Source organism: Oratosquilla oratoria, chromosome 33, assembly GCF_046742065.1.
Source record: "Oratosquilla oratoria isolate Oo_2021 chromosome 33, ASM4674206v1, whole genome shotgun sequence".
Lineage (NCBI taxonomy): Eukaryota > Metazoa > Arthropoda > Malacostraca > Stomatopoda > Squillidae > Oratosquilla > Oratosquilla oratoria.
In genome coordinates, this window is record NC_134809.1 from 46744262 (window position 1) to 46767843 (window position 23582).

General features: G+C 39.4%; 1 protein-coding gene across 1 annotated transcript in view; it reads left to right on the forward strand.

Annotated features, from left to right (window-relative positions):
- LOC143017987 (ATP-dependent RNA helicase Ddx1-like) overlaps positions 1-23582 on the forward strand; it is a 74871-nt gene that overhangs the window by 4709 nt on the left and 46580 nt on the right. Inside the window, exons 2-3 of the mRNA XM_076173025.1 lie at positions 1196-1247; positions 22106-22287. Coding sequence (XP_076029140.1) covers positions 1196-1247; positions 22106-22287 — 234 coding nt within the window. The remainder of the gene's footprint in view (positions 1-1195; positions 1248-22105; positions 22288-23582) is intronic.

A 23582-nucleotide genomic window follows, 5' to 3' on the forward strand; every position in this document is an offset into this window, starting at 1 on the left:
TAAATACACTCCACACCCCTCCCACCCTTCCTCTCATCTGAGCACCTCCTGGATGACGGGTCATCCCTGCACCCTGCCCACCGCCTTGGGTCAGAAGCAGTGTCGCAAGACACAGTACATCCACAGCAAGGCCGCTTCATTTAATCGGCGACCCCCCCTCTCCGTCCCCCTTTGCATATAAGGCGAGGACGGGGAGAAATCCCTTCGGGCTGCGTCAAAATTTACTCACACATACTACCCCGCCCCTTCCTCCTCATGCAGTCACAACATCATCCATATACAACCATTCTCCACTCACCTCTGTCTTCCGTCCTCTCCCTTCCTTCCTCAACAGACATTCCCCTCTTCCCCAAAGCCCCCTTCACCCCATCCATCCACCTCATCCTAGGACATCCCCTCATGTTCACTCCCTCCACATCTGCCTTCCATACCTCTTTTACTAGTCTTTCTTCACTCATTCTTTCCATGTGTCCAAACCATCCTAATATTCTTTCATCAACCCTATCTCCCAAATCCTTTTTCACCCCTGTTCTCCTCCTCACCTCCTCATTTCTCACTCTATCCAGCCTAGTAACCCCCACCATACTTCTCAGACACCTCATCTCAAACACATTCAAACTCCTTCTCTCTTCTTCTCTTATGTACTGATACTGACTTTATAAAGATTTAAATTTATGAATTTGTAGTAAACCAAATTAAATTTTAAGATGCATGTGTATGGCAAATGAAGCTAATTGTTAAACTTTGAAATAAAAACTTTTGAAAATATAAATGACTAAACTTAAAAAAAAAATTGTATGTAATGCCTTCGGTAGAGTATTAGGTTCATCCTAACCTAATGCAACCTAAGTACCTAATATATATATATATATATTTTTTTTTCCTCCTCTCCTTTCTCCTCCTTCCCTCTCCTTCCTTCTCATTGTACACCTCTTCCTCCTCTTTTATCCCCCTTCCTCCTCTTTTATCCCCCTTCCTCCTCATCCTCATCCCTCCTCCTTTCTCCTCCTCATTTCCTCGGGGGATACTGTTCCTTTGGAACCTTTCCATTGCTTCATTGACCCCATTTGAAGGTACAAATCAGTATCTATTGAATACAGTTCAGTGATTATATAACTTTTTTTTTTTTTATGGACTCAAGGAAGTTATGTGAGGACTGTTTTGGATTTTATATTTTATTTCTTTCCTTATTCAGAGATGGGTGTGATGCCAGAAATTGCGAAGGCAGTAGAGGAAATGGACTGGACGTAAGTAGACACGTTGATAGTAAATAGTTACATAAATGCCCTGTCATTTCCCTCTCCCATTACAAGTCATTTTCCTAGTTCCTCTTGCTGCCACAATCAATCCCAAACCTCCATGCAGTCAATACTCCATAAGAGTAATTGAGGAGAAACAATGTGGCTTTAGGAAAGACTGTATGTGAATAATGTTTTTGTGGTAAGGCAGATATGCAAGAACTTTTTAATATTATTATTACAAAATGTTTGAGAGGGTAGAGTGCCAGAGGACTGGAGGAGTGCCTGTATAGTTCCACTTTACAAGGGAAAAGGGGACATGTGAGTAGTAGTTTAAGAGGGATTAGCTTGTTAAGTGTAGTTGGGAAAGCAGGAGGGTCTTGAGTGGATTGGGAGAAGAACAGAGGGAGTAATTGGTGAGGAACAGTGTGGGTTTAGGACAGGTAGGGGTTGCGTAGATCAGATTTTTGTGATAAGACATGTGAGAAAGTATAGGAAAAGGTAAGGATTTTTTGGGTCTTTTATTGATCAGGAAAAGTCTTATGACAAGGTAGACAGGAAGGGACTGTTGCAAATATATGGGATAGGAAACCTGTTAAGAGCAGTCAAGAGCTTTTACGAGAGTAGTAGAGCATGTGTTAGGATTAGAAGTGGAGAGAGTGGTTAGAGGTAAAGGTGGGACTTTGTCACAGATGTGTTGTGTTGCCCTGGCTGTTCAATTTATACATGGATAGGGTGGTGCGAGAGGTAAATGGAAGGGTAGTGGGTCAGGGATTGGAGATGGTTAAAGAAAATGGAGAAAAGTGGGAGATAAGCCAGCTGTTGTTTGCTGACAGCACTGCTCTTGTAGCAGGATCAGAGGAGGGATTGAGGAAGTTTGGGAAGGTGTGTGAAAGAAGGAAGTTGAAGATAAATGTGGGTAAAAGCAAGGTGATGGACATGGGGTGAGGGTGGCAGTTAGTTAGAGGTGAGATTTAAAGGAGAGAGGCTAGAGGAGGTGGATAGTTTTAAATAATTATGGGGAGTATGTGTGAGAAATAAATTGATGCAGCCCAAAGGGATTTCTCCCCATCTTTTCTGCATGAGGAGATGGAGAGGGGGGGTTGCCAATTTAATGAAGCAGCCTTTCTGTGTGTGTGCTGTGTCTTGCGACATTGCCTCTGACCCAGGGCAGTGAGCAAGATGCAGAGATGACCCATCATCCAGGAGGTGCCGAGATAAGAGGGTGGAGGGAATTAGAGTATGTTAGGGATGGAATGGGTGGGAGTGGTTTTTATGCCTTTGTCTTTTGGCTACCTCCCATATAAGGGGAAAATGCCTTTGGTATGTGTATTATTATTATTATTATTATTATTATTTTTTTTTTTTTTTTTTTTTTTCCTCCAGATGGAGAGATGATAGTGAAAGAGAAGGCAGTAAGGGGAAGGGAAGATGGGCAGAATATTTTAGGGAGTCGCTAAATGTGAAGGAGGGAAAGATAGCTGCAGTGGGAAATGCTTAGAAAATAACCGTGATGAGTGAGGAAAATGGAGGAGAAATAAGGAAGGATGAAGTGAAGGCAGTTGTTATGATGAAAGCAGGTAAGGCACCTGGTCTGGATGGATGCCATGCAGTATTTAATGTTTGCTGGAGAGAGGGTAGAATGCCGGAGGACTGGAGGAGTCTGTATAGTTCCACTTTACAAGGGAAAAGGGGACAAGTGTGAATGTAGTAGTTTCAGAGGGATTAGCTTGGTAAGTGTAGTTGAGAAGGCTTATGGGAGGATCTTGATTGAGAGGAATAGGAGAGGAACAGAGGGAGTAATTAGTGAGGAACAGTGTGGATTTAGGACGGGTAGAGGTTGTGTAGATCAGATTTTTGTGGTAAGACAGATATGCGAGAAAGCTATAGGAAAGGGGAAGGATGTTTTTTTGGCCTTTATGGACCTGGAAAAGGCTTACGACAGGGTAGACAGAAAGGCATTGTGGGAGGTTATGCGGATATACAGGATAGGAGGAAAGCTTCTAGGAGCTGTCAAGAGTTTTTATGAGAGTAGTAGAGTTTTTTCTTGTGTCAGGATTAGAAATGGAGAGAGTGAGTGGTTCGAGGTAAAGGTGGGACTTCGTCAAGGATGCGTTTTGTCGCCCTGGCTGTTCAACTTATACATGGATGGGGTAGTGCGAGAGGTAAATGCAAGGGTAGTGGGTCAGGGATTGGAGATGGTTAAGGGGACCGGCTGGTCAAGAATCGATGAAAATTGGGAAAAAATGAAAAACTGGGGAAATTTTTCTACATCTGTGTATGGCAATCAACAGTCTGTATGCGGAGTATTTAATCAAAATTCGCCTTATTTTCGTAGTTATGACAAATAAACCCCCTCCTCTCCCCAACTCGACCCCATCTCGGCCCTATGATACGTATTGGTCAGTACAATATACAGTCGAACCTCGAAACCCCGGACCCCGAATGCCCGGACCCTCGTATGACCGGTCAAAATGAACAAAGGGCAGACTTTTCAAGCAAAGTTCCCTATTTGTCCAGCAGGTGGCAGCGACGGCCGTACACGTGTACTCAAACCCGGCCCAGTCAAGCCGCCGCCAGGGCTGCCGTTTCGTATATTTTTGTACCAAATCGTAGTAAAATAGCGGCATGTGGCAACAGCACAAGAACACAAGGAAATTTTTCCTACATATCAGCGGGCTATTAAAAACGTTCAAAAACTCACTTTTGTTTAACCCGTTGTGTACGACCGACGTAATATTACGTCACCTAAAAGGTTACCGCTGTGACGATCGACGTAATGATCCGTCGCGTAAGTGGCTTTCATTTGTTGCTATGTAACTTTTGAAATACCCGCCCCCTGAGCTTCTACCGGGTGTCACGTGATAGAGGAGTGATGGATCTTCCCAGGGAAGGAGCCTGATTGAGTTGCCAGTTTCCTAAACTGGTTCAATTTTACGGTAAACATGGAGGATGTATTTTCCGCGCCTCAGAATAAAAAGCCGAACGAGCGACGATTGACGTAATAATCCGTCACGTTTTAAAATACGAAATTAGCAAGAGTTATGACTTGTTTGGGTAAAATATGAATAGTATGGCACATTGGCATGTGTTATACCCACGCACAGTGTCTGCGCGCGCACCCCGACCACCCACGGCGCGACCCACGCACCCTCACCAGTTGACCCCTGACCTCTATTTGTGCGTACTCGCTCGACCCCATTAGCGAAAATGCCGAATCACGTACTATTTTGGACACATCAGCCAAAATTCGGGCTGTTTTAGATGAAAGTGCCCTACTAAGTGACAGTGACACTAGTGGTTCTGGTGATAGTGATTCTGTGGACGATAATTACCGACCCACCGCGCACGCACAGACATTGTTCAGGGAAGAAATGGAGGAGGATGCATCCTTGTTCCCTGGCATCCACGTTAATTTTTCCTCTGACGAGGAAGGAGGAGAGGAAGGAGGAGAAGAGGAACCGTCAACGTCCGTCAGTACGGCGGAGGCATACGGAAGAAGATCGCGTGTGTCTTCTCCGCCACCAATCGAGCCTGGCAACATGGCGGCCATTGTCTCGCCTGTGGCACTCCCTCAACCTACCCCGTCGTCTCATAGGTTGCTCCCTACCACCAAAATACGCCAAGGTGACTTGTCTATTGATGTTTTTCTTACTATTTAGACCCAAATGAGTTGATTTAGCCCATAAACAGAGAAAAAAAAATTTTCACCTACCCCGTCGTCTCTGGCGTGACATTTTATTTTACCGCGATCGGCCGCAACGGGTTAAAAATCATAGAACTACTGTAGTTATCAAATAATAAATGGTACATCAAAATATGACTTTTATTGGTAATTGTGTTACTTATAAAATATTATACCCCAAAAGATAAGTTTTTGCCATGTAGAAAAATTTTTTATGCTAAAGTTTCAGCTTTCTTTTAGTGATAATAATATAAAAAAAGAAATAATTTTTATATCTTACTGAATATGTTAGGGCATGGGGGCCTGATATACATTCAAGAATAAAAAAACTAGAACCAACATTTTGTCTAAGTTTGACAAGTATATCTTGCTATGAAAGTCTGCACACTCCCGAGAAAAATGTATGCCCTGGTATGGCAACACTCCCATTCCACACGGCAGTGTAGAAAACGTGGCAACCCTGGCCGCCACCACTGTCCCACGTGCATACCTTCTGATATGTACAGTGTACGGAATAAAAAATACAGTACCGTATATACTCGTCTATAGGTCGAAATCTTAAGGAATTTTTTTTAGGCCAAAACCTAGGGGTCGACCTATACACAAGTAATAATCTTGTTAGGTTGAAATCCAGACATGACAAGAAAGGCTAGGAAGAACTCTTACCTTTTCTTTAGGTTCAGAAATCAAAATATTTACCTACTAGATACTACCAGTAAACAATGGGGACATAAAATACACAGTACGTACCAAAACATGTGAAATTCCTTCTAGATACAGTAACCCCATACTGTGGTTTTACCTGTTTGTTAAATTTTTTAGCACAGGCAAGCTTATTATATCATGTATACTATCATAGTACCCATAGTTGTTTAAAAAAAATAATAAAATGCTGTGATATTCTTAAATTTAGCTTTCTTTATGGTATATATTATTGTTACCATTACCAAAACAATGCATGGATCTCACCATCACGAAAACAAACTGTTCAGTATTGCCAGCTTGTTACTGTTATCAGATATTTTACCATAGGGTAGCAGAAAAAATGTAAGGCACATTTTTTTTTTTTTTTTATTGACGGATACAAAAGTTTTTGTGCATTAAATGTAAACATAATTGAAAGGAGATGTCTTGTTGTGCTGTCCTGCTGCACAACAAGACGTCTCGTGTTGCCAACCAGTGACGTTGCCACCAACCTGACACATATTTTAAGAACCACCAATTTGAAAGTTGTGTGCCAGACAAGCAGGACGATAAAAGACATCATGAAGACGAAGATACACAACAACCAAACACCGGGCACCAAAGCTGGTGTTTATCGTATTCTGTGTTCAGGATGTGATGAAGTTTACATCGGAGAGACGTCACGCGACCTGAATACACGAATACGTGAACACCGTTACGACGTTAGGCATGATGTCACCACCAATGCATGTGTGACACATAGAAACAAGGAAAACCATCTTATGGACTGGAAGAATGCAGAGCTGCTGATACGAGAACCATACAAAATCCACAGGAAGTGTTTAGAAGCAGCGATCATTCAAGGAACGAACACACTATTGAACAAAATAGGGGCATGTTCAACATCTCGCCCCACATAATTCCCCTAATACCCATGGCCAGCAAATTTTTTTTAAAATATTTAAACCACCCTTTGTGAACATTTTGCCCACGAATGTTTGGGCCAGCATTCTCAACCTTTTCCTGTGTTCAGTCCCCCTCCTCCTCCTCCTCTCCCTTCCCCCCTATTTCTTTTCCCTCCCCGTTCCCTCCTTTCCCCTTATTTAATCTCAAGCATATGTATCTCAACTTGTACTTGAAAAGGCTGTAATAAGCGAAATGTCGTACAAATTAAGGCTCCGTCCTCATATGATGTTTAACTCGTCAGTCTTGTCGGCAACTGCTACTTTCATAAAAAAAAAAAAAAAAAGACTTGGTAATCTGTTTAAGTTTTTCATTCTGCTGAAATGGCAACTTCAGTGAAACTTATTAAATATTAAAATCAGTGAACTTGAAAAAAACATAAACCAAAATACATCAGAATTAATGAAGTGAAAAAACATAATAATCAATTGCTATACCAGGCAAGCCATGCCACTTCAAAGCATTAAGACAGTGGAATGCTCACAGCATCAAAACAAAAACAAGCCACTCGACCTATACATGAGGTATATGGAAAATTCCAGATTTTTTGGCTAAAAATGGGGGGGTCGACCTTTACACGAGATCGACCTATAGACGAGTATATACGGTACACTGTATATACAGTACATTTACATGCCTGTATTACAGTTATTATTACAGAATTATTAGTATTATAGCATTATTACAGTATTGTTATTATTACAGTATTAGAGTATTATTCTTATGTTTTTCTATGCCATATCATACATTACCTATACCAGGGGTTCCCAAAGTGGGTTCCGTGAAGCTAGGCCAGGGGTTCCGTAGGTCGTAAGCTAAAGTTCACCAGACATGCAAAGAGTGTTGCACTGATGAGCGCACATCAGAGCTTTAACTTTGGAAACATGATACTTCCTTATATTTTCCATTCAAATACCTCATCTTAACTTGAGGAAATTTTATTAAAAAAATATGATTAAAAGGCAGTAGACTTCTTCATCAGAGGAAATTTCTTAAAATTAAAAGTTGAAAGAAAATGGAAATCCATAATATTAAAAATTCCTCAGAACTGAGAATCCTGCCGTACAGCTAACTCCAGAGTTGCCATTTGGTATTCTCAATACCAAATTTTGAACAATTTTGGCATTGGAAATTTAGTTTGGTATTGGAAAGTACAATTTCGATACCAAATTTAATTTCGATGTAATTTGGTTTTGTAATTTTGGAAACCCTTTTTTTAATTAATTTTTATACATTATGTTTGGTGGTATGCTCTGAGAAAGATCTGGCAACCCTGGCTAACTCTCTCTCGGTTAGTTAGTTTTTTTTTTTTTTCACACTTCAGTTAGCACCAACTCTTGTACGGTGGATAAGTTTTGCTCTGTTGTATCCTGAGTGTATGTTATTGTTCGCTCTTTGTCAACGAGTTTATTCTTATATATTTTAGTTACCATTTCCTAAGTTCTTCAATGGATCGATGGTTAAAAAAAAACTGGAATTCGCAAAGAGGCTGGAATTACTAGAAATGAAGAAAGTAAAACAATATCATCTGTGGAAGATACAGAGGTTTCTGAACCTGCAGCACAACCGTCGACAACTACTAGGCCTAATTTGATTAATGTGCAAAATATAAAATCTGCTTCCTTTTGTTCTAAACAGCAGCCAGCAAAGAAAAAGCGTAAGTATGATCCTCGATATTTGTCATATGGCTTTACTAGAATTGGTGATGAAGAAGCCCCAGATGCTATTTGCATACTTTGTGACAAAATATTAGCTAACAGTTCGTTGGCACCAGCTAAGTTACAAAGACATATGGAAACAAAGCATAGTACTTTTAAAGATGAAGATATTTCTTTTTTCGAAAGAGAACTTGAAAGTTATAATAGATCTAAAAGTGTCTTGTTAAAAAAATTAAAAACAGAAAATGAAAATGCAACAGAAGCATCATATAAAGCAAGTTACCACATTTCTCTTCATGGTGAAGCACATACTATTGGCGAATCGCTTATAAAACCTATATTGAAAGATGTAGTATCCTGTGTCTGTTCAAAAGGTTGAAGCTATATCTCTTTCTAACAATACGGTGTCAATACATATTACAGATATTGCTGATGACATTGAAAATGAACTTATTTCACGATTACATACGTGTGATGCTTACGCATTGCAAATGGATAAGTCTACAGATGTGGCTGGGCTAGCAATTTTACTTGTGTTTGTCAGATACGATTTTGAAGAAAAAAATTGAGGACATTATCCTTTTTTGTAAAAGTTTAGAGCTGCATACCACAGGAAAATATATTTTTAACTGCATGGATGATTTCATAAAAATTCATGATATTGGCTTGGAAAAATGCATTTCAGTATGCACAGATGGAGCAAAGGGGATGACAGGAAAATTATCTGGTGCCATAACTAGAATCAAGAATGTTGCAAAGAACAGCAGCAGTAATCACTGCATTCTTCACAGATATGCATTAGTAACAAAAAGGATTTCAGCTTCATTGAAGACAGTTTTGGATGAAGCAGTGCAGATTATCAATTTTATTAAAACTCGGCCATTACAATCAAGAATATTTAAGGCTTTATGTGAAGATATGGGAAGTCATCATACGACTCTTCTTTTACATACCGAAGTTAGATGGCTTTCGAGAGGAAACGTTCTTGTGAGAATGGTTGAGTTGAGAAAAGAATTGTTGTCTTATTTTCTTGATCATAAATTTAGATTGTCTGAACGATTAAGAAATAGTATATGGTTGTCAAAACTTGCATATTTAGCAGATATTTTTTCAAAACTGAATGAAACATGCCTGTCCCTACAAAGGAAAGAAACAAACATTTTTCGAGCTCAAGATAACATAATATCTCTATCACGTAAATTGCAATACTGGACTTCAGAAGTAGAAAATCATAATTTTGACTGCTTTCCGCTTCTTACTGAATTTCTACAAGAATTTGAAGTGGATTTAGATACCGAAACCTTCAGTGATATTAAGGGACATCTCAACAGCTTATCAGAATCTCTTATTGAGTATTTTCCTAACTTGAAGAACAAAGACCATTACTGGGTACAAAATCCATTCAAAGTAACAGAAAAACCAACAGGATTTCCAGCAGTGGATTATGAACACTTGATAGGCCAAGTTTGAAGAAGTGCCATTAGATCTTTTTGGGGGGAATCTAAGTGATAAATATCCAAACGAGCCGTAAGAGTACTCTTACCATTTGCGACAACTTATTTGTGCGAATCAGGATTTTCAAGATATGCTAGCACGAAAACTAAATATCGAAGCAAACTGGATGCTACACCGGATATGAGAATTCAATTATCTAGCATTAAACCAAATTTTCAGAGGATAATGATGTCCAAGAAACAGATGCATTCTTCCCATTAGTTATTTTTTTAAGGAAATTATGTATAACTTACTATTTTGAGTAAAAAAGATGCTTATTTAAAATATATTCATTTTTCAATATAGTATGTTTAAGGAAATTATGTACAAATTACTATTTTGAGTAAAAAGTATGTTTAAAATAAATTCATTTTTCAGTATAGTATGTTTAAGGAAATTATGTTGTACAACTTACTATTTTGAGTAAAAAGTATGTTTATTTAAAATAAATTCATTTTTCAGTATAGTTTGTTTTAAGGAAATTATGTACAACTTACTATTTTGAGTATAAAGTATGTTTAAAATAAATTCATTTTTCAATATAGTATGTTTTATTTTGGGTTCCATTTTTTTTTTTTTTTTTTAATAAATAAATAAATAAATAAATAATGTCAAAGGGTTCCGCAACAAAAAAAGTTTGGGACCCACTGATCTATACGTATACCGCTATGAAAATCTACAGATGTTAGGGCAATATTTTCGATGACCAGACGTTTGGCATGACCGGACCACCCTTCCCCCCAATTAGTCTGGGCTTTCGAGGTTCGACTGTATATATCATTGCAATAAATAACAATAATTTGTAATGATTGAGTGCTATTGCTAGTGACTTCTGGCAACTCTGTCTCTGTAACAGAGGTTATATATAGACCCCAGCATGGGTAGATGCCACTGCATCCCTTGACCACTCCCTAACGATGCAGGATGATCAAAGACAGTTGATGAGTCTGAGGAAGAAGAAACCCAAAACTGTGAAAAAACAAAGAAAAGTGTAAATGTTACATTAGGATGTAATGTCATAGGACAAAATGTCGCAATGGGATGTAATGACAGTGGAGGACAAAAGATCACGATGGGAAGTAATGATAGTGGAGGACAAAATATCATGATAGGATGTAATGATAATGGAGGAGAAAATATCACGGTAGGATATAATGTCAGTGGAGGACAAAATATAATTTTAGGAAGGGATACCGGACAGAATGTCAATGAAGGCCAAAATATCATGATAGGATGTAATGACAGTGGAAGACAAAAGATCACAATGGGATGTAATTATAGTGGAGGAAAAAACATCACGGTAGGATATAATGTCACTGGAGGACAAAATATAATTTTAGGAAGGGATGCCGGACATAATGTCAATGAACGACGGGAGGCCGGCATGAATCACGGTGACGTAGGGAGGCAAAATGTACAAAAGAGATCGGATGACCGTGATTGACCAGATGTCTGTGATGGGGGAAATGTTAATGTTAATTTTGATGGGAGAAATGTTAATGAGGCATTGAATGTCAATGAAGGACCAAATAATAATATAGAGCAAGGTATAAATAAAAAACAAAATGATAATGTAAGACATGATATTGAAACTCAAAATGTGTCAAAAAGAAATAATCACGAGTTTCTTAAAACCATGTACTTTAATGCTCATTAAAGCTTCATTAAATCGGCGACCCCCCTCTCCGTCCCCCCATATAAAGGAGAGGACGGGGAGAAATCCCTTCGGGCTGCGTCAAAAATTTTGCTCACACACACTACCTCACCCCCCATCCCCCCGCCCATTCCACCTCATGCATCACAACATCTTCCACATACAACCATTCTCCATTCACCCCTGTCTTCTGTCCTCTCCCATCCTTCCTCAACAGACATTCCCCTCTTCCCCAAAGCCCCCTTCACCCCATCCATTCCATCTCATCCTAGGACGTCCCCTCATGTTCACTCCCTCCACATCTGCCTTCCATACCTCCTTTACTAGTCTTTCTTCACTCATTCTTTCCATGTGTCCAAACCATCCTAATACTCTTTCATCAACCCTATCTCCCAACTCCCTTTCCACCCCTCCTCACCTCCTCATTTCTCACTCTATCCAGCCTAGTAACCCCCATCATACTTCTCAGACACCTCATCTCAAACACATTCAAGCTCCTTCTCTCTTCCTCTCTTATGTTCCATGTTTCTGCTCCATACAGTGCTGTTGGCACAATCACTCCTTCATACAGTCTCATCTTAGCATCCATTCCCAAATTTCTATTCCTCATTACTCTTTTTAATCCACCAAGGCATTTACTCGCTTCGCTCAATCTACATTCTACCTCCACCTTTACTCCACCTTTTCCTGCCACATTTGCACCCAAGTATCTAAAACTATCCACTTCCTCCAGTTGCTCTCCCTTAATGCTCACTTCCAGATTACTGCCACTTTCACCCCTTGTACATCTCATCACCTTACTTTTACCCACATTTATCTTCAGCTTTCTTCTATCACACACTCTCCCAAACTCTGTCACCAACTTCCTCAATCCCTCCTCCGATCCTGCCACAAGCGCAGTGTCGTCCGCAAACAACAGCTGGCTCACCTCCCACTTTTCTCCATTTTCTTTAACCCCTTCCATACGGTGCCGCCTACGTAGGCGTCATGAGGAGCAAGTGGATTCGCGACGCTACCATATCGGCGTCTTGATTATATTTATTGTAGTCGCCCCTGTGTTTTTACATTCTCCCTAATCTGCTCTTAATCCCATTCTCTGTGGTTTTCAAAATTCACGGGTGAAAGAGAGAACGATCGATATAAGCCGTGACTATATTTTATGATGCGAGTATTATTACGACATGTCGTACGGCTGGCATTGGCTGCTGCCCGCGAGATTTAAGTCTCGTAGTGAAGTGGTTAACCATCTCCAATCCCTGACCCACTACCCTTGCATTTACCTCTCGCACTACCCCATCCATGTATAAGTTGAACCGCCAGGGTGACATAACGCATCCTTGACGAAGTCCCACCTTTACCTCACACCACTCACTCTCTCCATTTCTAATCGTGACACAAGCTCTACCACTCTCATAAAAACTCTTGACAGCTCCGAGAATCTTTCCTCCTATCCCGTATATCCGCATAACCGCCCACAGTGCCTTTCTGTCTACCCTATCGTAAGCCTTTTCCAGATCCATAAAGGCCCAAAAAACATCCTTCCCCTTTCCTATAGCTTTCTCACATATCTGTCTTACCACAAAGATCTGATCTATACAACCTCTACCTGTTCTAAATCCACACTGTTCCTCACCAATTACTCCCTCTCTTCCTCTCCTAATCCTCTCAATCAAGATCCTCCCATAAGCCTTCCCAACTACACTTACCAAGCTAATCCCTCTGAAACTACTACATTCACACTTGTCCCCTTTTCCCTTGTAAAGTGGAACTATACAAGCACTCCTCCAGTCCTCTGGCACTCTACCTTCTCTCCAGCAAACATTAAATAACCTCACCAACCAGTCCACCATCGGTGTACCTCCTTTTTTAAGACATTCTGCATGCATCCATCCAGACCAGGTGCCTTACCTGCTTTCATCATCTTAACTGCTGCCTTCACTTTGCTTTAACTTTTAGGAATGCATCCTGTGGGGCTACAAGGAGAAGGATGCCTAGTCCCAATCCCCGTCCCTTTCTTCTCGCCTCTTACGATCCAAGTGGGAATACTTGGTGGCAGTATTCTTTTCCCCCACCACAGGGAATTCCCCCACCACAGAAAAAGAATACTCAGAGAAATGGTACAGGACAGCAACAAGGGGTTGGGGGACAGCATAACGGAGGGACAGTCGTAGTATAAAAGTGTCATCATTTCTCTATGAACAGAGTTTTTCCTCTATCATAGACAAAACGATGTGCGGCTCTGGTCCGTAGGGGCGACCCATATAGACCCTAAAGTATCGACTGCGTGCTACTTTGCCACAATAACAAGCAGCCAATACCTCAGACAGCCTTGCTGTGGATGTGCTGTGTCTTGCGACACTGCTTCTGACCCAGGGCAGTGGACAGGGTGCAGGGATGACCCGTCATCTAGGTGCTAAGATGGGAGGGAGGGGTGTGGAGTGTTTTCGGGGATGGAATGGTTGGGAATGATTTTATCCCTTTTCCTTTTTGGCTACCTCCCTAGTAAGGGGGAAAAAGCCTTGGTATATGTATGTATGTACTTTAATGCTCGTAGTATTAGAAACAAATTTCAAGAAATACAGGCGTATGTCAAAAGCGAAAATCTCGATAAGATAGGAATAACTGAGACATGGTTAAACAGTACAGAGTTCGAAGCTGAATTTAATATTGCGGGATTTAAACACTTTCATCAGGATAGAAACCACAAGAAAGGTGGGGGTGTGTTCTGTTGTACGTTCATGCTTGTGTTTTAGAGAAAGTGAAACAGGATGCATATGATGTTTGTGGGTTGAGTTAACCCAAACAAATGGACAAAAAAGGAATTTAGGTGTAATATATAGGCCAAAGACATTTATCATTAGCAGACGACAAACTGTTATTTCAAGAACTGTCTAGTTTCTGCAACCAGGATTTATTGATAATGGGTGATTTCAATTTTACTGACATTGATTGGATGACCCTTGAACATGGCCATATAGGTAGTTGCTTGATTGATTTTCTTGGTGACAATTACTTAATTCAGCATATAAAAGAGCCCACAAGATATGGAAACTTACTCGATCTATTGATCACTAGCCGCGAAAGCATGGTAACTGATGTAGAAGTCGGTGAATCTGTTGCAAATAGCGATCACAACTTAGTTAGATTCAAACTCCTAAACAATTTTAGAATAGATACTTGTGTTTCTAAAATACCCGATTTCAGTAAAGCTCAGTTCATAGGACTACGTTAGGAGCTTCAGCTTACAGATTGGGAGGCAAAATTAAACAAAAGGCCTGTAGATCAGATGTGGGAAATATTTCAAAATATGCTCACTAAGATGATTCAAACTTGCATTCCTTTTATGGACAGACATCTCCCAAATCAGGCTCGCCCAAAGTGGCTTGACAAAGAAACTGAAAAAAGTATTGCTAAAAAGAGACAGGCTTATATGCAAAGGGGGACGGAGAGGGGGGGTCGCCGATTAAATGAAACGGCCTCGCTGTGGATGTACTGTGTCTTGCGACACTGCTTCTGACCCAGGGCGGTGGGCAGGGTGCAGGGATGACCCGTCATCCAGGAGGTGCTCAGATGAGAGGAAGGGTGGGAGGGGTGTGGAGTGTATTTAGAGATGAAATGGGTGGGAGTGTTTTTATGCCTTTCCCTTTTTGGCTACCTCCCTTGGAAGGGGGAAAAAGCCTTGGTATATGAAAGATGATGAATGAAAGTGCTCAGGTGCATCTAATGACTATGAAAGTTATGTATCAATACAGAGAGATTTAAAAAAGACAATAAGAAAAAGAAAAAGAAAACAATATGAAATGAACATCGCTGATAAATCCAAAGAGAATCCCAAAGAATTCTATAGTTACATTAGAGATAAAAAGGTTGTTACGAATCACATTGGTCCACTATTATCTGCTGACGGTCAACTTGAATATTCAAATGAAGGAATGTGTAATATCTTAAACAATTATTTTATCTCGGTATTCATAAACGAAACACCTCAAAGTAAATTCAACTGAACCTGTGAAAAGTCTAGGGTAAACTTACTATGCTAAATATAACAAAAGAAAAAATTAAAAGGTGTATAGATAAACTCAAAGTTAATAAAACACCAGGGCCTGATGGTTGGCATCCAAGAATCTTAAAGGAAATGAAAAATGAGATTGTTGTTCCATTAGAAATTATTTTCAAGAAATCCATCATATCTGGAGATGTGCCAAGAGAATGGAAGCTAGCTAACGTTACTCCCATATTCAAAAAAGGTGACAAAAAGAAGCCAAATAACTATAGGCCTATAAGTTTGACTTCAATCGTAGGAAAAATAATGGAAACTATCATCAGAGATGCTATCGAACATCATTTAGAAAGTAACCATTTGATAAGTGATAGCCAGCATGGTTTCAGACGGAAATGTTCTTGCGTGACTAACTTACTCGAATTCTACAACACAGTTATCTCGAATTATGACAATTGAAACAATATAGATTTACTATATCTAGACTTTGCAAAAACTTTTGATACCGTCCCACACGAAAGACTACTTACTAAATTAGCTTTACATGGAATAAGTGGTAGCCTATTAGGTTGGACTAGTAATTGGTTGAATGGTCAAAAACAGAGAGTTGTTTTAAATGGAAAATCTTCTAGATGGAAAAATGTTACAAGTGGAGTTCCTCAGGGTTCCATTCTTGGACCACTTCTATTCATAGTATATATAAATGATATAGACTATGGACTAAAATCTACTGTTTCCAAATTTGCTGATGATACAAAACTGTGCGGAGTGGCAAATGATCACTCAAACCAATTACATATTCAAGAAGATTTAGATAAATTACAGCAATGGTCTGAAAAGTGGCTAATGAAATTTAACACAAGTAAATGCAAGGTAATGCACATAGGTAAAAATAACAGTAAGTACGATTACAAGTTATTTGGAAATTCCTTAACAAAAGTGGATAGTGAAAAAGATCTCGGCGTAATTATCAGTAACGACTTCAAATCATCCAAGCAGTGTATTTCAGCCTCTGAGAAAGCAAATAAGATTTTAGGACTGATTGTGCGATCTTTTGATTTCAAAAGTCCATCACTCATTAACAAGCTATATAAATCGTTAGTTCGTCCACATTTGGAATATGCTGTTTCCGTATGGTCACCGAATCTCATTAAAGACATTGACAGACTGGAAAAAGTACAACGGCGAGCCACAAAACTGATTCCAAATATCAAAAATAAATAATAACATAAGAATAAAGGAGACTGCAAAAGACCATAAGGCCTACACTTGGCAGCTCCGTATCCATCACCACCTGTCATCCCCATCCATAAAGTTGTCTAATTGTTTTTTTAAAACAACTGATAGTTTCAGCGCTTACTACATGGTTACTAAGTTTATTCCATTCATCGACCACCCTATTAGTAAACCAATTCTTGCCTATTTCCTTCTTAAATCTAAATTTGTCCAGTTTATACCCATTACTGCGAGTCCTGCCCTGTTGTTTTATTATGATGACCTTGTTTGCATCACCCTTGTTATAGCCTTTGATCCGCTTGAACACTTCTATTAGATCACCCCGCACTCTGCGTCTTTCCAGAGAGTGCAAGTTTAGGTGCCTAAGCCTCTCTTCGTAAGGCAAATTTCCAAGTCCTTGTATCATTTTGGTCATTCTTCTCTGTACTGATTCTAGTGAATTTATGTCCATTCTGTAGGACGGAGACCAAAACTGTACCGCATAGTCAAGGATGGGTCTAACTATCATACGAAAATCGACTAAAACATATGAATCTGTTTTCCCTAAGAAAACGTAGACTCAGAGATGACTTGATACAGGTCTTTAAGATCTTAAAGGGAATTGACAACATCAAAAGTGACAAAATTTTCACACTGAATGAGAATCAGACAAGAAACAATGGTCTCAAACTGTCCGGAAATAGATTTAATTTGGAAGTGGGTAGAAACAACTTTGCCAACTGTATAGTTAATGAATGGAATAAACTTCCTGCAGAGGCGGTACAATGTAGTTCAATTTGAAGCTTTAAGAATCATTTAGATAAACACCTAAGCAATATGCTGTAATGATTATAATTTATTTTGTATTATTTGTTTTTGTTTTGTTATCATTTGTCTGTCTGATTTTCATTTATTATTAGTTATATGTCAATTTATTATTATTTACTATTTACCTGTTTGTTTATTATCTAACTATACCTATGACTGAACATCAACATATATGAATGAATATGAATAAATTTTATTCTAAATATTATCAACAGTCAAGCCTAAAAAACTAAATAAGGAAATGCCATGATATCCCTTATTTATATTAGTATGTAGGGGTTCAAAGTTAGTGAAAACTTTGACGGCCTATATCTCAAAACCTAAGTTTTATACCTTCAAACTTCTACTCCTCCATAACATCTTAATCAATTTCAATGAAAATTCACACATGATATGTCTAAATCTGCCTGATTGATGAAATAGAAGTTATTTTTAATATCTGAAAGGGTTCATTTATCCCAAAAAAAAAAAATTCCCCTATTTGAAGGGGGACAGGGTGGGAAAAATATAAAAATTAAAATTCCACAAACTAATTTAACTAAAATTTCTCTCTTATTAGTTTGAAGGTCTGGATGAGGTCCTTCCACCATATTAATTTCATTCATGTAGAGCAATTATTATAGGAGTAGCCATTTCAAAATTATCAATTTTTTTGAAAGGGAGGTGGGGGGGGGGGCAAAACATGAAAGGGTTGCAGATTAGTTTTTTTCGGTAGGAAAGATGTATATGGTGTCCCTAACTCCTGGCATAAATTTCTGTGCAATAACCCAATTAATAAAGATTTTTATCTTTTGATCAGCTGGTCCCCTTAAAGAAGATGGAGAAAAGTGGGAGGTGAGCCAGCTGTTGTTTGCGGACGACACTGCGCTTGTGGCAGGATTGGAGGAGGGATTGAGGAAGTTGGTGACAGAGTTTGGGAGAGTGTGTGATAGAAGAAAGCTGAAGATAAATGTGGGTAAAAGTAAGGTGATGAGATGTACAAGGGGTGAAAGTGGCAGTAGACTGGAAGTGAGCATTAAAGGAGAGCGATTGGAGGAAGTGGATAGTTTTAGATACTTGGGTGCAAATGTGGCAGGAAAAGGTGGAGGTAGAATGTAGATTGAGAGAAGCAAGTAAATGCCTTGATGGATTAAAAAGTGTAATGAGAAATAGACATTTGGGAATGGATGCTAAGATGAGACTGTATGAAGGAGTGATTGTGCCAACAGCACTGTATGGGGCAGAAACATGGAACATAAGAGAGGAAGAGAGAAGGAGTTTGAATGTGTCTGAGAAGTATGATGGGGTTTACTAGGCTAGATAGAGTGAGAAAGGAGGAGGTGAGGAGAACAAGGGTGGAAAGGGAGTTGGGAGATAGGGTTGATGAAAGAGTATTAGGATGGTTTGGAAACATGGAAAGAATGAGTGAAGAAAGACTAGTAAAAGAAGTATGGAAGGCAGATGTGGAGGGAGTGAACATGAAGGGACGTCCTAGGATGAGGTGGATGGATGGGGTGAAGGGGGCTTTGGGGAAGAGGGGAATGTCTGTTGAGGAAGGACAAGAAACGACAGTAGACGGGTGAATGGAGAATGGTTGTGTATGGATGATGATGTGATGCATGAGGTGGAATGGGCGGGGAGATGGGTGGTGAGGTAGTATATGTGAGTAAAATTTGATGCAGCCCAAAGGGATTTCTCCCCGTATTCTTTTATGCCAGGGGGGATGGAGAGGGGGGGTCGCCGATTTAATGAAGCGGCCTTGCTGTGGATGTGTGTCTTGCAACTCTGCTTCTGACCCAGGGCAGTGGACAAGGTGCTGGGATGACCCGTCATCCAGGAGGTGCTAAGATAAAAGGGAGGGTGGAGAGGTGTGGAGTGTATTCAGGGATGGAATGGGTTGGAATGATTTTATGCCTTTTTCTTTTTTGGCTACCTCCCTTGTAAGGGGGAAAAAGCCTTGGTATATGTATGTACATGGGAAATTAACTATTTACATAAGAATCATGACTCACAGGACACGCTGTTCGACTGAGACAGCAATTTGTAGACAAGTGCAAATTTCCAGAGGTTGGGACACAGTGGAGGAGGACATGGTGATGCAATCAGGGGCAACAACAGCATGTGTAAAACAGCAATGTCTTTGAGTAAAAGGGGGATGTATATTGAGCAGGGAAGGGAGAAGGCAGAAGATGGGTATAAGTGGGAAATGATAGTGAATGGGACAATAGATTGACACAGCATCTCCATTTACACATGAAAAGACACAAAGGGAAGGATATGTTAATGAAATGCCCAACCCTGCTGTGGATATGCTCTATCTTGGTGCCTTGCAATGGTTGGGAAGATTATTATTATTCTATATTTATATATATATATATATATATATATATATATATATATATACACATACAGTCGAACCTCGAAAGCCTGGACTAATTGGGGGGAAGGGTGGTCCGGTCATGCCAAAAGTCTGGTCATCGAAAATGTCGCCCTAACACCCGTAGATTTTTGTATCAGTATACGTATAGGTAATGTATGATATGGCTTAGAAACACAAGGATAATACTCTAACACTGTAATAATAACAATACTGTAATAATAATTATAATAATTCTGTAATAACTGTAATACAGGCATGTAAATGTACTGTACATACAGTGTACTGTACTGTATTTTTTATTACGTACACTGTAAATATCGGAAGGTATGCACGCGGGACAGTGGTGGCGGCCAGGGTTGCCGCATTTTCTACACTGCCGTGTGGAATGGGAGTGTTGCCATACCGGGGCGTACATTTTTCTCGGGAGTGTGCAGACTTTCATAGCAAGATATACTGTACTTGTCAAACTTTGACAAAATGTTGGTTCTAGTTTTTTTATTCTTGAATGTATATAAGGCCCCCATGCCCAAACATATTCAGTAAGATATAACAATTATTTTTTTATTATTATTATTATCGCTAAAATAAAGCTGAAACTTTAGCGTAGAATTTTTTTCTACACCGTAAAAACGTATCTTTTGGGGCATGATATTTTATAACAGTTACCAATAAAAGTCATATTTTGATGTACCATTTGTTATTTGATAACTAGTTCTATGATTTTTAAACAAAAGTTTGAGTTTTTTAATGTTTTTAACAGCCAGCTGATATGTAGAAAAAATTCCTCATGTCCTTGTGCAGTTGCCACATGCCGCTATTTTACTATATTTTGGTACAAAATTCTACGAAACGGCAGCCCGGGTGCTAAAAGAAAGCTGAAACTTTAGCTTAGAATTTTTTTCTATAACGTAAAAACGTATCTTTTGGGGTATGGTATTTTATGAGTAACACAATTACCAATAAAAGTCATGTTTTGATGTACAGACGCTCCTCTACTTACGTTCATTCATTTTACGTTTTTTCGATTTTACGTTTGAACTGACTAAAAAAAAGTTAGAAAAAAATTTGAGTGAATTTTTTAGTTTAGCGCGCTCTCCGTAGTTCAAACGATACTTGCGCATGACGCTGCATCCATTGTTTACATGGCACAAACGACAGACTGAACGTGCCTTGCCTCCTCCTCCTCCTCCCCTCCTCCTCCACCATCTCCATTTATGTTGCTTGAATTTAATTTATTTGAAATTAATGTTACAGTAAACTCGCGCTTATCCGAACGCGTTTAACCGAATAATCGCATTAACCGAACATTTTCTCAATACGGTAGCCATCGCTTTATCCGAACATTTTCTCAATACGGTAGCCATCGCTTCAACCGAACGTATTTGGATCTCAACCGAACATTCAAACACCCCGCCGCCTCTTCCGCCACCCCCGCGCCACCCGCAAGCTTCACTAAGTGCTCACACGGTGGCAGCACACTCCATGTTTACACCTGATCGGCTGTTTATACTCTATAGAATATGTTTATGAACTATTTTAAGTATTTCCATGTGTATGTTAAGTTTACAGGTACGAATATTGCAGCTGACATTATTGCATAAAACCCTATGGGAATGAACCATACAAAGTCGGATTAACCGGACATTTTGGTTAATCGGACATTTCTAATCCTCCTTGGAGTTCGGATAAGTGGATGTTTACTGTATTTTACAATGTTGTGTATAATTAATGATTTAGGGGTGTTTTATAAGATACGGTAATAGAATTTACGGATGTATAGTACAGTATGAACGGTCATACAATACTAGAACGTACAGTAACAACTTGCTTTCATTTTCAACTTACGTTCGGCCATTCGGCACGTAACTAAAATGTAAGTTGAGGAGCGTCTGTACCATTTATTATCTGATAACTAGTTCTATGATTTTTAAACAAAAGTTTGAGTTTTTGAATGTTTTTAACAGCCCGCTATGTAGAAAGAAATTCCTCATGTCCTTGTGCAGTTGCCACTGCCGCTATTTTACTACATTTTGGTACAAAATTCTACGAAACGACAGCCCTGGCAGCGGCTTGACTGGGCCGGGTTTGAGTACACGTGTACAGCCATCACTGCCACCTACCAGACAAATAGGGAACTTTGCTTGAGAAGTCCACCCTTTGTTCATTTCGACCGGTCATAAAATATATATATATATTTTTGTCGATGGTGGAGTGCTTGTCTTGGTTGGCTACCTCCCTTATAAAGGATAAGAAGCCTTTTAGTATATAGATATTACATGTAGCCTTAAGATAGTTACAGGTAACTTACATTTTTCCATCTTTTACAGTCTACCAACAGATGTTCAGTCTGAAGCAATTCCTCTTGTCCTGGGAGGTGGAGACACACTCATGGCAGCTGAGACTGGTAGTGGTAAGACAGGAGCATTCTGTCTCCCCATCCTCCAGATTGTGTGGGAAACCCTCAAAGATATACAACAAGGAAAATCAAATAAAGTTAATAAAGAAGTTTGTAAGTACACATTGAATTTGTTTCAGTGACTCCATTGAATGTTGAATTCTTAAAATCAGATATAATAACCCTTAATGGCCTTCGCCCCACACATTCACAAGCACAGGCTTTGGACAGTGATTCAGTTTAACATTGTGAACCCCCTCTGTCAGGAGGTTAGGACAGCATATGGAAACTAATAACACTCAGTTTTTGCCATTTGCATAGGATAACAAAAACCAGAATGTTTAAAATTGCAAATGATTGACTCTCTCCCCACAGAAGCCTCATTAAAGAACATTTTTGTACCAGTTTGAAGTGTGTTGGAAAAAAAACGTATACCAAAAGATTTTTCCCTTACAAGGGTAGGTAGCCAAAAAACAAAGGCATGAAAACCAATCCCACACATTCATCCCTGTCTGGGGTTATTTCCTGCTTGTTGTGGGGTTAAAAGCTGTTAAGTAGCATGCAGCTGATACTTTAAGGTCTATCTGTGGTGCCCCAATGGACCAGAGCCATGCATTATTTTGTCTGTGGTAGAGGAAATTTCTATTCATAGAGAAATGATGGTACTTTATTATATTCCGACTGTCCCTCCACTATGCTGTCCCCCACTCTTGTTACTGTCCTGTACCAGTTCTCGGAATGTTCATTTCACATTTTGCCAAACCCTGTGGTGGGGGAAAAGAATACTGCCACCAAGTCTTTCCACTTGTCGTATGAGGCAACAAAAATGGGATGGGGATAGGACTAGGCTTCCTTCTCCCTGTAGCCCCAAAGGCATTCCTAAAAAAATAATATTAATACATAATTATCATAACATTTACAGGTTCAGTAAAAACAAAACATAGGTACAATGCATACACAAATAATTCATTAGAACCACACTTAACTATGTCTCTACAGCATGGTTGCTAAGATTGATTTATTGATGTATGCTATGACTGACCTTTCTTTCTACCTCCACTACTACCATGTTCCCATGTGTATACAAGGTGACTATTTGAACATAAGAACATAAGAAATAAAGGAGACTGCAAAAGACCATAAGGCCTACACTAGGCAGCTCCGTATCCATCACCACCTGTCGTCCCCATCCATAAAGTTGTCTAATCGTTTTTTAAAACAACTGATAGTTTCAGCGCTTACTACGTGGTTACTAAGTTTATTCCATTCATCGACCACCCTATTTGTAAACCAATTCTTGCCTTGAGAGGACTAGAGATCCTTATTATATTTTTTTCTTTCAAACAATAATAAATATCTCTTCCCTAAATGACTTATGGTCCTGTCTGGAGGCCGTTGCCAGTTTCCAG